The sequence below is a fragment of the Chiloscyllium punctatum genome, unplaced genomic scaffold (assembly GCF_047496795.1).
Source record: "Chiloscyllium punctatum isolate Juve2018m unplaced genomic scaffold, sChiPun1.3 scaffold_547, whole genome shotgun sequence".
In the NCBI taxonomy this organism is placed as follows: Eukaryota; Metazoa; Chordata; class Chondrichthyes; order Orectolobiformes; family Hemiscylliidae; genus Chiloscyllium; species Chiloscyllium punctatum.
Window position 1 is genome coordinate 9983 of NW_027310281.1, and position 15396 is coordinate 25378.

General features: G+C 48.2%; 1 protein-coding gene across 1 annotated transcript in view; it reads right to left on the reverse strand.

Annotated features, from left to right (window-relative positions):
• Nucleotides 1-880: 880 nt before the first annotated feature.
• The window catches only part of LOC140473202 (uncharacterized), a 101008-nt gene continuing 86492 nt past the window's right edge, over nucleotides 881-15396 (reverse strand). Inside the window, exon 4 of the mRNA XM_072567586.1 lies at nucleotides 881-1617. Coding sequence (XP_072423687.1) covers nucleotides 1263-1617 — 355 coding nt within the window. The 3' untranslated portion in view covers nucleotides 881-1262. The remainder of the gene's footprint in view (nucleotides 1618-15396) is intronic.

The window sequence follows — 15396 nt, forward strand, 5'->3', positions numbered from 1 at the left end:
TTTATTCATACCTCTCTCATACATATACACACACACATACACCCCCCAACACTCTCACAGGCTTATGCTCTTTACCAAGCATGCACACAAACTCACATGCACACACACAAATAACTCTAAGAAGTGAATTTGAATTGGCTGAATTATCTGCAGATACATTCTACTTTGCTCAAAAAGTGCGGAAACTGCAGGCAGTCAATCAGTGTAATATTTTATAAATTCCTACTTTGGAAATAGAACCAGTCTGATCCAAGATTGGGGTATGACAGGCTCAAACCTCACACCTTTAATGCATTGTCTGAGCTGTCAGCCTTTTTTAAAATATAACCTTAAGTCATCTCAAGAAGGTAACTTAAAAGATGTTCTGGGATTTACATATAAATGAACCAAAACCTGCAATCCATTCTCAAAGATGGAAGACTTAACAGCAATCTAGGTTTGTTCAATATATCCTTTCAGTTGCATGACACTGTGAGCTTTTGCTATCAATTCTGTGTCTTTTGATCGGGCTCCACAGCTACCCGGTGAAGGAGCAGCACTCCGAAAGCTAGTGCTTCCAAATAAACCTGTTGGACTATAACCTGGTGTTGTGGGATTTTTAACTTCATCCAGGCCAGTCCCCCACCGGTTCCTCCACCTCGTTTCCATTGAACACAGCCCACACCTCCCGATGCTGCCAGGAAACTTTACAATGACGAGGAAATGATGCACTCTACAATCCTGAAAAACTTACAATTTCGAATGATACTGGCTCCTCATTCACTGCTCCATCTGATACACGACATTGGAAGCTTAGTGCAGGAGGCTGAAAGAACTGATCAGCTTTAAAACAAAAACCGCTTGGAGCTCAAAGCTTTCAATGAGAGTCTGAGCCAGGGGGTAAATTCAGGTAACCTTTATTGCGACCCAACTTTGTTACAGCTTCAGACCCCCTCCTGCAAAAAGGCAGAGAAAAAGTAGCTGCTTTTTAAACAGCTCAAGGTCAAAGTACACACACTCCACCCCCCACCCCCACGTTCTTTACTATTGGTTAGCACCCAGTCGTCCCTTTGTAATTGGATCCTTGGTACAGCTGTAACCAGGAGGATGTGTTGCCTCCTCACTCAGCAATTTCAATCCATACTCTGTCTCCAAGTAAGTTTCTCCCCTCTCATTTGCCGAGCGAGGAGGGGTGGGGCAGTGTAGATTCAACCACACTGCTGTAGACCTGGAGTCATGTGTAGGTCAGACCGGGTAAAGGATGCAACTTGGCCATCACAGTTTCAATTCCCCTCCAGGTGAACTCGCTGGTGCCTCCGCAGGGCGGAGGAGCAGGTGTAAGCCTTCTTGCACTGACAGCAGGTGAACGGCCTCTCCCCTGTGTGGACCCGCCGGTGGGTCAGCAGGGTGGAGACCTGGGTAAAGCACTTCCCGCACTCTGGGCAGCGGAAGGGCCTCTCCCCTGTGTGGACCCGTCGGTGGGTCAGCAGGGCAGAGGAATTACTGAAGGCCTTCCTGCACTTGGGGCAGCTGAAGGGCCTCTCCCCCGTGTGGACCTGCTGATGCCTCAGCAGGTTGGAGGAATTGCTGAAGGCCTTCCCGCACTCGGGGCAGGGGAACGGCCTCTCCCCGGTGTGGCTGCGCCAATGAGAGTCCAGGGTAGATGGGAAACAGAAGCTTTTCCCGCAGTCATCACACTTCCATCGTTTCTCCAAAAGGTGGGATTCCTCGGGTTTCTCCATGGCCAACGCTTCAGTTACACACAAACACGCATACAGCCCCACCCTGCCGTCAATTCCTCTTCCCAGGCCGTATAACTTTTTCAGGCTCCACACTCAGTGCGCTGCAACAGTAGGGTCTCTCATCCAGTCCCACTGACGCTGAAAATGTACCCAAACAGGAACCAAAAAGCTTTGCTCCTCACAGATTCATAGTTGAAAATTGTTGCGGTCCGACTGCACTGAGTGACTGTCAGACATTGACTCAAAGTGAGGACTGCAGACGCTGGAGAGTCAGGGCCGAAATGTGTGGCATTGGAAAAATCACAGCAGGTCAGGCAGCATCCGAGGAACAGGAGAGTCAACGTTTCGGGCATAAGCCCTTCATTTGTTGATTTTGAATCTTCTGACTTCAGATTTTCAAATACTCTGCAAAAAGAGATTACAAAAGTCATTACTATCAGTGTAGGATAGAAATTCAGAACAAGCAATTCTACTTTCTGTGGAATATTCTATTGTTGTTCCACAAAATTGAAAGCACCATCCCACTCTCCCTTCCCCTCTGTTCTCACTCTGATCTAACTAATTCCCCTGAAGGTGCTGATTCAGGATCTTACAGGGGCAGAAAAAGCAAAAACATCAAGACTGACATCTCTGAATTTTGGATACCTCCACCTGAAAGTTAATATCTTTCACAACACTGGGATACTGCTGAGAGTGAGCAGGTCTGATTTTGGGAAGCAAAAATAAAGTGTCAATTCAGGGTGAACCTGCAATGCAGCTTCTTGAGGAAGGACCAGACACAAAATGGTTAATGACCCCGAGAAGGTGGGAGCAAAATGAGACATCAACGCATTAACACCGACACACTTCAGTCAAACTCTTCTGCTCCCAGTCAGGGCAAAACATGCTCTGAAAGTCCAGCCTTCACAACCACACTTCTGCTTTCACTGAAGACAATTAGAGTCACACAGCACGGAAACAGACCCTTTGGCCCAACCTGCCCAGATATCCTAAATTAATCTAGTCACGTTTGCCATCACTTGGCCCCTATATGGGCCGGGTGCTGACAGCTGGGACTAAATTGGGTTGGCTCTCTTGTCAGCAAAGACGAGTTGGATCGAAGGGTCTGTTTCTGTGCTGTACATCTCTATGACTCCAGTCACATTTACCATCACTTGGCCCTGACCCATCTGAACCCTTTGTATTCATACACCCATCCAGATGCCTTTTAACTGTTGGAATTCTACCAGCCCCCACCACTTCCTCTGGCAGCTCATTCCATAAAAGCACCACCCTCTTCATGATAAAGCTGCCCCTGAGGTCTCTTTTCCATCTCCCCCCGCCCTCACCCTGAACCTATGACCCTCCAGTTTGGGACTCTCCCATCCCAAGGGAAAGACCTTGTCCATTTACCCTATCCATACCCCTCATGATTTTATAAAAGTCTCAGACTCTGGCGCGAAGGGGAAAACAGCTCCACCCCATCCTTCTGTCCCTCCTCACCCGGGTAATTAAGACACATACCTGTGTTTGCAGAGTCTGCTGCCTCCTTGGATTCACTCCAGTTGCCACAAGTGAACAGATTCCCCCCACACACTCCCAGGATGAAGAATTGCTGAGAGGGAGGGAGTCTCATGCAAACCGACAGGGCCACTTCCGCGTTGTGACGCCTTCAATGGGTCAGGGGTGGTGTAGGGAATGGGAAAAGGGGAGAGAGGAAGGGGTGGGGCGCGGCCGGCCGGCTGGCTAGCCTGCACCGCCCTGCACAGTTTGCAGGAATTCCTTCCCTTCACAGAATCCCCACAGTGTGGAAGCAGGCCACTCGGCCCAACGAGTCCACACTGACCCTCCAAAGGGTAATCCACCCACATCCATTCCCCTACACCTGTTGCTCTACTCCCTGACTATCACACCTAACCTGCACATCCCTGGGCACTATGGGTAATTTAGCATAGCAATTTCCCCCCCTAAACTGGACAAAGTTAAAAATCACAACACCACATTATAGTCCAACAGGTTTATTTAGAAGCTCTAGCTTTTGGAGCACTGTTCCTTCATCAAGTGGTTGTGGAGAATAAAATAATAAGACACAGAATTGAAAGAAAAACATGACAGTGTCCTGTCACTGAAATGATCCATTGAACAAACCTGGATTGTTAAGGCTTTCATCTTTACAAATGGGTTGCAGGTATAATTAATACGCAAATCCCAGAACTTCCTGGAAAGCACCTTATCAAGCGAACTTAAAGTTTTATAACAAAAAGTGACACTTGAGCTCAGCTCTGCAAATGTGCATTCACTCCCATGAACGTGTGTGCGTGCATGAGAGATCTTGTATGTGCGCATCTTGTATATCTCTCTGTCTATTTGAGAACAGGTGCCTTACTTCTGTTGGTGTAAATATTGTTGTAAATCATAGCTGGGTTCTCAGAGTTAGATGTAAGGGAGAGAGAATTCCTCAAGTAGGATAGTATAAGAATCCTGGGAGAGCCCCATTTGTGGTTTACTTTCTCATGAACAAACATTAAACACGAGCACCTCGTCATTTCGAATTTGGTTTCCTTTTTCTTGTGAGATCCCCTGCTGTGATTACACTGTGCCTGGGTGGCTGACAGGCTGGGAGATGGTGGGTTCGGGCTTGATTAACTGAATGCTTTATTGTTCCAGAAGGTGAAAAAGGGGACAAAGCTTCAACAGACATCCAGCAGAGCTGAGCACAGACCGACATCATACTCCTTGGGGACAGGGAGATCAACAGAGGACAGAGAAACCAGGCCCTAAAACCCGAGCTGACATCAGACTACCATGTGATCAGAGCTTTGATGAGCAGTGCCAACCCTCTACCTTTACCAAGCTTCCCATTAGACAACACCCTCAATATACAGAATCTAATCCTTGCCATCCTAAAGCCAGGTCTCTGTAAGGAGTCTCAGACCATAATTATTCACTTCAATGTGTGCAGTTAATTCATTCACTTTTGTTACAATGCAGCACACATTCAGACTCACCGCTTCAATTTTTGTGATCTTTAGAATCCAGTTTTGATTGCTGGTACTTTTACTCTCCTTGTCCCTTTCTCTGATGTTCATTTCCCACATCACCTCACTGCTCACCGGCCTTGATTTGGATTGGCCATGCTAAATTGCCTATAATGATGACGGATGTGCAGGTTAGGTGGGTTAGACGTGGGAAATGCAGGGTTACAGTTACATTGTAATAGAAGCAGGAGAAGGCCATTTGGCCCAACTAACCTGCTCCGCCATTCATTAAGATCATGGCTAATCTATTCATCATCTGAGATCCTCCTCCTTGCATTGTCCCAACTACCTTTAAATTCCCGTACCATGCAAAAACCCATCCAACTGTGTCTTGAATGTACTTAATGAAGCTGCCTCCACTGCTTCCTGGGGCAGAGAATTCCATAGATTCACTCGACTCCAGGAAAAGCAGTTCCTCCTCATCCCTGTCCTAAATTTACTCCTCCTAATCTTCAGTCTGGTTTCATTCACCAGCAGAAATGACTCAATAGGTAGGGCTTCATCCTCACAGTGCAATGAATTCCCACTTTGCACCAAAACCTCAGATTTACTCACTCACTCAGTTGCTGTCTCACAAATGCAAGATTTCATTGTAACTTCTTCTGCTCCCATTAAGGGCAAACATCTTTGAAAGCTCCTCTTAAACTCCAACCTTCACAATCACCCTTCTGCTCTCCCCGAAGATGATTAGAGTCATACAGCACAGAATCAGACCCTTTGTCCATCCACACATCATTCCTGATGAAGTGCTCGGGACCGAAATGTCAACTCTCAAGGTCCTCAGATGCTGCCCGACCTACCACATTTTTCAGCGCCACACTTTGCCTCTGATCTCCAACATCTGCAGTTCTCACTTTCTCCACATCCCAAATTATCACCATTTAAATAATACACTGTCTTTCTGCTTTTTTTTTCCATAACAAAGACTATAACTTCACATTGAGATACTGCATTTGCCACGTGTTTGTAAATTGTGGTCTTCTCTACTTCGGGGAGACTGAGCGTAAACTTGGGGAACGGATTGGTGAGCATCACAGCCGGGTCCATAGAGGCTGACCAGACCTCCCAGTCACCATCGATTTTAATTCCCCTTCCCACTCCCTTTCTGACAAGAACATCATAGGCTTCCTCTATTGCCACAACGAACCAAACCTCAAATTAGGGAACAAACCCCATCTTCCGCCCGGGCAGCCTACAGCCTGCAGGACCCAACATCGAGTTCTCCAATTTCAAATAACCTCCCTTTCCATCCCCCGACTCCCTTCTCAGCCCCGTGCCCCTCACTACCACTCCTTCCTGTCACCAACCTGATTTCTTCCACCCAACGATTAATCAGGCCGGACCCTCTCCCTATCGTCACCTATCCCCACTTTAGCCCCAGCCCCCATCCCAAGTCCCTATCCCCAGTCCTGAAGAAGGGTTACACCCGAAATATCGACTTCTACACCTCTTGATGCTGCCTGATTTGCTGTGTCCTTCCAGCCTCCTGTCTGTCTATTTTGCCAATTGAGACACAGACCTCGATCACTTTTCCATAGTCCGTCCCCTCCCTGGGTTCAATCCCTTTCCTTTCAGTTGGTGTAAGTCAACAATTGAACTCCGGAAAGAAGTAGAAATGGCAAAAGGGGCGAGAAAAGAGAGTGCCGTACTCACAGATCTGAGACAGAGGAAGGAATTTGCGGTCTGAGTGAAGCTCAATGTTGATTCAGAAAGAGAGGAGCAGGAGGAGCAGCTTCAGAAACTCATGGTCCAACTTCCGCATTCAGACAATGGGGTGGCTCTGATTGGCAGGAGGACCAGTTTTGTTCTGGTCCTCCACGGTTCCCTATTGGGCCATCAAAGGAAGGTCGCGCGCCTTTTTTTTGCGGAAAGCAATGAACATGCCCAGAGTTTTGCTGACACCGGTGGGCATGTGCACTGCGTTACTGACACCGGGAAACATGCGCAGTATGCTCACTGGGGATGGTGGTGTTTCTTGGAGAAAGTGAGGACTGCAGATGCTGGAGACCAGAGTTGAAAATTCTGGCATAAAATTCCTGAAGAAGGGCTTATGCCCGAAACGTCGATTCTCCTGCTCCTCGGATGCTGCCTGGCCTGCTCTGTTTTTCCAGCACCACACTTTTCAATGCTGGTGTTTCTGTCAGATGTTAAGAGTCCAAATGCCAATAGGAAAAAAGGGGTAGAGCCACAATTTGTTTTTCCCTGTGATTCGACATTGCATTCTGTCTGGCTTTTCCCCGAGTCCAGAACTGGAGGGCATGGGTTTAGGGTGAGGGGGGAAAGGTTTCTGAGGGGCAACCTTTTTGCACAGACGCTGGTGCGTCTCAGCCAGAGGGAGTGGTGGAGGCTAGTACAATGATAATATTTAAAATGCATCTGGATGGGGATATAAATAGGACAGATTCAGATGGATAAGGAGCCAAATACTGGCAAATGGGTCACTAGATTAATTTAGGATATCTGGTCGGCATAGACCGAAGGGTATGTTTCTGTGCTCTGTGACGCTATTTCTAGATAGTTGGAACCAACTTCACAAGACTAGGACTAGGCCATTCACCCCTTACATTCAAGATCAGAGTGGTGTTGGAAATGACAGCAGGTCAGGCAGCATCCAAGGAGCAGGAACATTGACGTTTCAGACAAAAGTCTCGAATGCTGCCTGACCGGCTGTGCTTTTCCAGCACCACTCTAATCTTGACTCTAATCTCCTGCATCTGCAGTGCTCACTTTCGCCCATTCACCCCTTCCAGCCTGTCCTGAGCGGTGGCCTGACTGCGTTTATTTCAGTGAAAGAATCAGATAGATTTCAGCAGCTCTTTTAAAAAAACTTGAACGCGCTTTCTGGCTTTAACGATGTTTCTGAAGATATCATTTTAGGTATTCTCAATTTTGAAGATCAGCCATTTCTCACCCCTCCCGCCTCCCAGGTAGAGTCATCACCATCCATTATCTCTCTCTCTCTCTCTCTGTCCTTTGAAGGGTTTGATACAGAGGTCAAAGATGGTTCAAGGCTCGAGAAAGGACGGGTGTGGTGGGGGCTGGGGAGAAAAGAGACAGACTGGATGGGGGACAGAGAGAGAGAAAATGGCGGTCAGAGGGTGGGGGTAGAGAGAGAGAATGAGTGGGGTTGATAGAGAAATTGGGCGGGGGAGAGAGAGTGGGCGTGGTGGAGAAGTGGGAGATGGCACAGGGCAGGGTGATACTAGGCACACAGATACACAAGATGGCCACTGAGCCATCAGTTGGCCAACTTGACACACAAGATGGCCGCTGGATCACAATATGGAGAGAAACAGCAGAGCAGATACAGACACTGCCTGGGGCCACCAGAATGTTAGCACAATGGACTCACAACCCAGGTGATTAGTTTAAGGCGGGTGGGGGAGAGAATATTCATGAGTAATGAACACTGCCCGCCGAAGTGTCTGGGTCCAGCCAACACCTCTTATAGAAGTGCCAACAGCATGATACAGACTCAATACCAAATGCTAATAGCCAGGGCTGCAGGAATCCTCCTTCTCAGGGAGAGCAATTAGCGCCCATTACAACAACAATGGATTTCCATGGAGACATTGAAATGGACAATGTCTGCACTGAAACTGACAACGACTGTGTGGAAATTAACAAAGGTTGTGTTGGAACTGACAATGATTGTATCAGCTATCAACGATTCTGCAAGGATTACCATAAACACATCATGTTACAAAGACAATAATCTCATCCCTGACCGATTGTATCATAAGATGTATAAAAGTTTCTTGACGTGTGCTCCGGGTCGAGAGAAGTCTCACAGCTGACACTGTGGTGTTGGCGTCTTTCTCTCCCTGGAGCCCCGGTATTTCCTTGTGCAATAAACTCTGTCATTGAACCCCAATTCTGACTCCGAGCCTGGTGTATTTCAGGGGAGAGAGAATGGGGCGGGGTGGCAGATGGTGGGGGGAGGGGAGAGAGAGAGAGAATGGATGGTGGGGGCTGGAAGAATGGACATGGGACAGAGGGTGGGGTGAGAGAGAATAGATGGGTGTAGAAGGTGGGGAGACGGACTGGACAGGGCCTGAGGAATGAAACGACAGGGGTACAGAGGGTGGCGTGAGAGAGAATGGACACGGTGTTTGGAGTATAGAGGGAGAACGGGCAAGAACCTGGGGATGGAGAGAGATGGACAAGGGGCGCTGTGGTTGGCGGTGGAATGGACAGTGGGAGCTGTGGGTGGTGGGAGGAAAGAACAGGGGTGCTGTGAGTGGTGAGGGAGAATGGATAGGGGGCGCTGGAGTGCCGGGGTAGAAATGGACAGGGAGCGCTGGAGTGGCGGGGGCTAATGGACAGGGGGCGCTGTGTGTGGCCAAGATCAAAAAGGTTGATGACAGTCAACACTTATCAGATGGTTTCCCGAACAGAAAACCTTGCACTGGAGACTCCCAGAAGAGGGGTGTTTCATCTGTATTCCTTCAATTAGTTTTGAAATATTGTTGTGTATCTGAATTGTTCAGGGATACCTGGGACAGAGAGAGATGGCTTTGGTTGTTGGAGGTCAGTCATCTCAGTTCCAGGACGTCTCTGCAGGAATTCATAGGGTCGTGTCTTCTTCGGCTCAACCATCTTCATCAGTGACCTTCCTCCATCATAACGTCAGAGGTGGAGATATTCGCCAATAATTGCACAATGTTCGGCACGATTCACAACTCCTCACAAACTGAAGCAGTTCAGTTTGAAATGCAACAAGATCTTAACAATATCCAATGGGCTCAGGAGTGGCAAGTAACATATCTGCCATGCCAATGACAAACAATGACTCATCCCCAAGAGAGATAATCTGACCACTGCCCCGTGATATTCAACAGTGTTACTGTCACTAAACACCCCACTATCAACATCCTTGGGGTTTACAATTGACCAGAAACTCAACTAGACTAATCACAGACACAATGGCAACAAGAGCAGGCAACAGGTCAGGCATACTATGGCGAGTAACTCGCCTCCTGACTCCCCAAACTCTGTCCATCTTCTACAAGGCACAAGTCAGCAGTGTAATGGAATACTCTCCCACCAGCTTGGATGGGTGCAGCTTCAACAACATTCAAAAAGCTTGATACCATCCAGGACAAAGTCGCCTGCTTGATTGGCACCATCTCCACATACATCCATTCCCTCTGTCCCACTGTTCAGAAGCAGGAATGTGGACGATCTACAAGATGCAACACAGAAATTCTCCAAATATCCTTAGAAAATACCTTCCAAACCAACAACCATTTCCATCTACAAGGACCAAGGCAACAGATGCTTGGGAACATAACCTCTTGCAAGTACCCCTCCAATCCACTCACCGTCTTGACTTGGAAACACATTGCTGTTCCTTCAGTGTTGCTGGGTCTAAATCCTGGAATTCTCTCCCTCAGGACATTGTGGGTCACCGTACAGCGTGTGGACCACAGAAGGTCACCATCACCTTCTCAAGGGGAACTAAATGCTGGCCAGCCAGCGAAGCCCATGTAACACGAATAACTTTTAATAAATGATTGAAACGGAGGGTTGGAACCTGCAAACTAAACAAAAATCAACGTTCAGGTGGAACAGACGTCGCGCTTTGATTCGGTCCTTATTTGAGGGCAGATAAAGAGCGATATACTGACACTGAACTGGAAATAGAGAGTTAAACACCTGTAGTGTTTCACTCAGTCTATCAATTGAAAATCGATTCAAGATTAGCTCTTGACATATACGTCCCCAATACATGAAAAAGGACGGTTAAGAAGGCATATGCGACTCTTGCAGTCATCGCTTTAATGGCTGATTTAATACCCACAATCCCACGCGTTCCAGACACCGCTCTATTGGCCGTGAGCAGTGTTCATGGTGCGCATGTGTGAGATCGTCATAGGGCCCCACCCCTCGTCGTTCTGATGGACGGGGAGACCAATCTTTGGGAAACCCTCTCGGACCGGAAGGGGCCTGGTCCTCCTGCCAATCAGAACCTCCGCCACTGTCTGAATGCGGAAGGTCGACCATGAGCTTCTGAAGTTGCTGTTGCTCCTCTCTCTCTGAATGAAGATTGAGCTTCAGTCCAGACTGTAACTTCCTTCCTCTGTTTAACATCTGGGAGGACCGCACTCTCTTTTCTCGCCCTCTTTCCCATTTCTTTTCTCATCCTTGGGTTCAGCTGTTGGTTTGTAGGAGCTGAGGGGAAAAAGAAAGTCAATCGAGGTGAAGGGACAAACTCTGGAAAAGGTTGGTCTAGATCTGTGCCTGTTAATGTTTGACAGGCTTTGTTTCCTGAGCTTGATACATTTACTTGTCTGGCAAAAAAAGGATGGTGTCTTGATCCATGTTGGGGATGGAAGTGGATTAAGTTGTGGGTGACTTGCTCGTAGTAGTCCAATAAGTATTAGATAAGTAATCATGACACACAAACCTTGGGTTATTGACTGTTTATTCGGAGCTCACGGGGAGAGCCAAGTCGACCTCATGGTCACAAGTCACTCTGACGAGAAACAGAGAGTTGTATGATTATATAGGTTACAATCATTTAACAATTAGCAAACTGTTAATTGCAGGATATTGAGCAAACTGAGGCACTTTGCCCAGTCACGTAGTGCCTGGACAGTTTTGGTTAGAATCTGATCAGTATACAATAGGTCCTTGCAAAGAGAAAGATATACCCATGCAAGGAAAGAATTTGTTTATCAGGTAGCAGTACAGCTGCAAGGCCGAGTGTCTCTGTTGAGCCTGGGAAACACAATCTTAGCCTGGGAAACATAAGGTTTGGCAAGCAGGCACTAAGCTGAGATTGAAAGTGGTTTCCAGGTTTTTAATATGCGACTAAATGGCTGACCAGAATATAATAATTCTCCCACAATTCCTTCCTTCTTTTCTTTCACCAAATCAGGAGGTCAGTTCAGAGGAACCGGCAAAAGGAGGGACCCAGTGGGGTTTGTTGGCGATGGGGGTTTAGAGTCGCCAAGGTAACCGTCATAGTCCAGGTCACCAGGATCAGGAGAGAGAGTGTCAGTGACACCATCCATTGGTGCGGAAATGTCAGAAATGAGAAGCGGCACAGGTTGGGAAGATGCTGGGATATTCGGCATCAGAAGGCAGCTGAAATGGGCACAGCACTGTTTCTGGAAAATAATACTAAGTGCTCGCAGAACGAAACCAGCAATGAGAAGCACAAGGCCCTGGAAGAGAGCGGGAGCCCAAAAGCCAAGCCAACCACCCATCCATGACCTAAGGTCCCAACGGGGAGTAGTGTCATGGAGGGAGGAGGCCGCCTCGCCAATGTGGGCGGCAATGTTAGTAATGTTTTCACTGGAGTCGGGGATGTAGATACAGCAGTCAGAGCCGATAAGGGCACAAGTGCCTCCTTTCTCAGCTAACAGGGAGTCGAGGGCCATGTGACTTTGGAGAGCAATGGTGCAGACAGTGACCATCCCTGCACTGAGCAGGTCAAAGGCTGAAGGTGTGGCATTGGCAATCTCTTCCAGAGTGGTAACAATTCGCTAACCTTCACCCTCAAGGTGGAGGGTAGCATAGGGAGGGGGGAAGGTAGAGAAAAGGTGCTGTAAAGTTGTCAGCGCTCTCTTGATTTGCGGTTTGGAAGTCTCAAAAGGCAAAGTGTGGGAGTGGTAAAGGAAAGGTACAACATAAACTAAATACCAGCTGCCAGTCCAGGAGGTAGGCAGCCAGGGGTAAGCCGTATGGCCACAAATGAAATCAGTGCCATTGGAGGGCAACAAATGATTGCATTGGGTTCCAATCCAAAAGGTGGGAAGTGAGGAATTGATGGCGGTCTTGTTGGGAGCCCTGAGGTTAAGTATGCTCCTGTCTGCAGTGGGCTGGTAAGCAGTTGAAGTAAGGAGTAGGGAGTGCAGACACTTACTGAAACCAGCCTGTCATCCTGAGGGATGCTTGCTCTTGATGCAAGTACTTCCTAGATGTGGAGTCATGGCAGTGAGATTGGTGAGGAACAGGGAGGGGGGGTGTTTGGGCAGGGTTGTATTTTTTTTTCTCTTCTCTACCCCCCCACACTACCACCTTGCTGCAGGAGTGCTTATATTTCCCCCCGCACCCATGAGACGTGTGTAGGTGTGAGACACAGTGAAAGACAATAAGTGCACAAATCTTTATTCCACTTCCAACACCAGGAAGAAAGGAAACACTCGAGTGGCCAGTGACGAGCAGTGCCCTTCTCAGAGGGCAATGCTGCAAGATCAAACAGTGAGGGGGAGGGCAGGGATCAAATCAAAATAGAGTTGGAGGGGGAAATAATACACTCCATTCCCTGCGGTACCCACCTCTCCCTGAACAGCCCAAAGGTGTTGGTGGGCACCGCGTGCTCCTTCTCCAGAGACACCCCGGCTCTGACATACCCACAGAGGAGGGGCAGGCAGTCGCCCTAACGACCCCCTCCATGGCCTGCTGCCTGGACCTGTCTATGGCCAGTTTGGCCAGGCCCAGGAGCAGAGGCGGTCCTGTGACCTGTCCTCCCCACATCGCACTGGTGCCCAAACATGACAGGAGTGATAGTATTGAGGCTGGAACCAACCCATGAATGTATCCATTGTATATCCCACTGATTGCCAGCGGAGGTGGGTATTATCCCCGTCAGAGTTTGGGGCGCTCACCCACTTAGGAAACCGGGGGGATGTGAAAAGTTGTGACAGCAGCAGAGCGACCCTGATACAGCCCCCCCATTCAGCAGGGTCAGATTCATTAAAAGGTATGGATCTCAGGGGGAATCCCTCCCTTGGAGTGGATGGGAATATGGGCACAAACCCAGCAGCTCGAGCGGCTGTCCTTTTCTGCATAAAGGTATGTCCTGTAAAGAAAAATATGACACTGTAATTCCCATTTACTACAGATCACCAGGTTATCCATTGTGGCCCAATCAAACACAGTCAGTGAAAGAAAGATAAGGAAGAGTGCAGTGAAAGGCAGAATGATCAGGCTGAACCATTCACGATGAAGACTGAAGATGTGTCTCTGACGGGGGTCTTCTGGTGTTCCTCCAGGAGGTGGCGCTCGTTTTCATTGTGTTGTGTGTGTCCATGCGGCCTCCCCATGACCTTGACTGTTGACCGGGGAACCCCAGCAGGGACTAGGAACGGGCCTTTCCATCTCAGCCCCAATATACCCCGGTCCTACAGGCAGGGAGGATTGGAAATGAGGGGTCGGGGCTGGGGAGGGAGTTGGGGATGGGAAGTGAGGGTTATTTGAAATTGGAGAACCCAATCCTGAGTCCTCCGAGCTGGAGGCTGCACAGGCGGGAGATGAGGTGTTGTTCCTCCAGGTTGTGGTTTGGTGTGGTGTGGTAACGGAGGAGGCCAAAGGTGGTCATGCCAGGAATGGAGTGGGGGAGGGGGATTAAAATGGGTGGTGACTGGGAGGTCCGGTCGGCCTCTGTGGACCCGGCTGCAATGCTCGGCGAACCGTTCCCCAAGTTTATGCTCGGTCTCCCCGATGTAGAGAAGACCACCATTGGCAAACACATGGCAAATGGAGTGCCACAATGTGAAGTGAGAGCCTTTCTGTAGAAATAAAAGCTGAAAGGAGGTGTATTGTTTAAATGGTGATGGATTGGGATGTGGAGAAAGTGAGGACTGAGATCAGAGTCAAAGTGTGGTACTGGAAAAGCACACTAGGTCAGGTCGCATCTAGGGAGCGGCAGAGTCGACATTTCGGGCACCAGCCCTTTATTAGGAATGATGTGTGGACATACCAAGGGGCCTCGGCGTCCTCCTACACCAGTCACTGCCAGTTGTCAGACAGGTGCAGCAAGCAGTCAGCAAGGCAAGTGTTATATTAGCAAGAGGAATTGAGCTCAGAAGTGAGAATGTCTCTCTGCAGTTAGAGGATCATTGAATATATTCGAGGCTGAGCTCATCTGATTTTAGAACAACCATGAAGTGGATGTTTATGGGGGAAGGCAAGAAAATGATTTTAAGACCAGTACAGAACAGTTACTGGGTCATACAGCACAGAAACAGACCCTTCAGCCCAACTAGTCCATGCTGACTATATTCACAAACTAAACAAGTCCCACCTAGATTGGCCCAATTCCCTCTGAACCTTTCCTATTCATGTACTTATCCAAATGTCTTTTAAATATTGTTACTGTACCTGCATCCACCACTTCCTTTGGACATTTATTCCACACACAAACCACTCTCTGTGTTGAAAAAAAGGTGCCCCTCCTGCCTTTTTGAAATCTTTCTCCTCTCACCTTCAAATTTGCTGCCTAATCTTGAACCACTCACCCCAGGGAAACAATACCTGGCAGTCACCTCATAGGGGTCGGTTCCTGAGGATTGGAGGGCGGCTCATGTTATACCACTTTTTAAGAAAGGTGGGAGAGAGAAAGCAGGAAATTATAGACCAGTTAGTCTGACCTCAGTGGTGGGAAAGATGCTGGAGTCTATTATAAAGGATGAAATTACGGCACATCTGGATAGTAGTAACAGGATAGGACAGAGTCAGCATGGATTTATTGAGGGGAAATCATGCTTGACTAATCTTTTTGAATTTTTTGAGGATGTAACTCTGAAGATGGACGAGGGAGATCCAGTAGATGTAGTGTACCTGGACTTTCAGAAAGCTTTTGATAAAGTCCCACACAGGAGATTAGTGAGTAAAATTAGGGTGCATGGTATTGGGGGCAAAGTCCT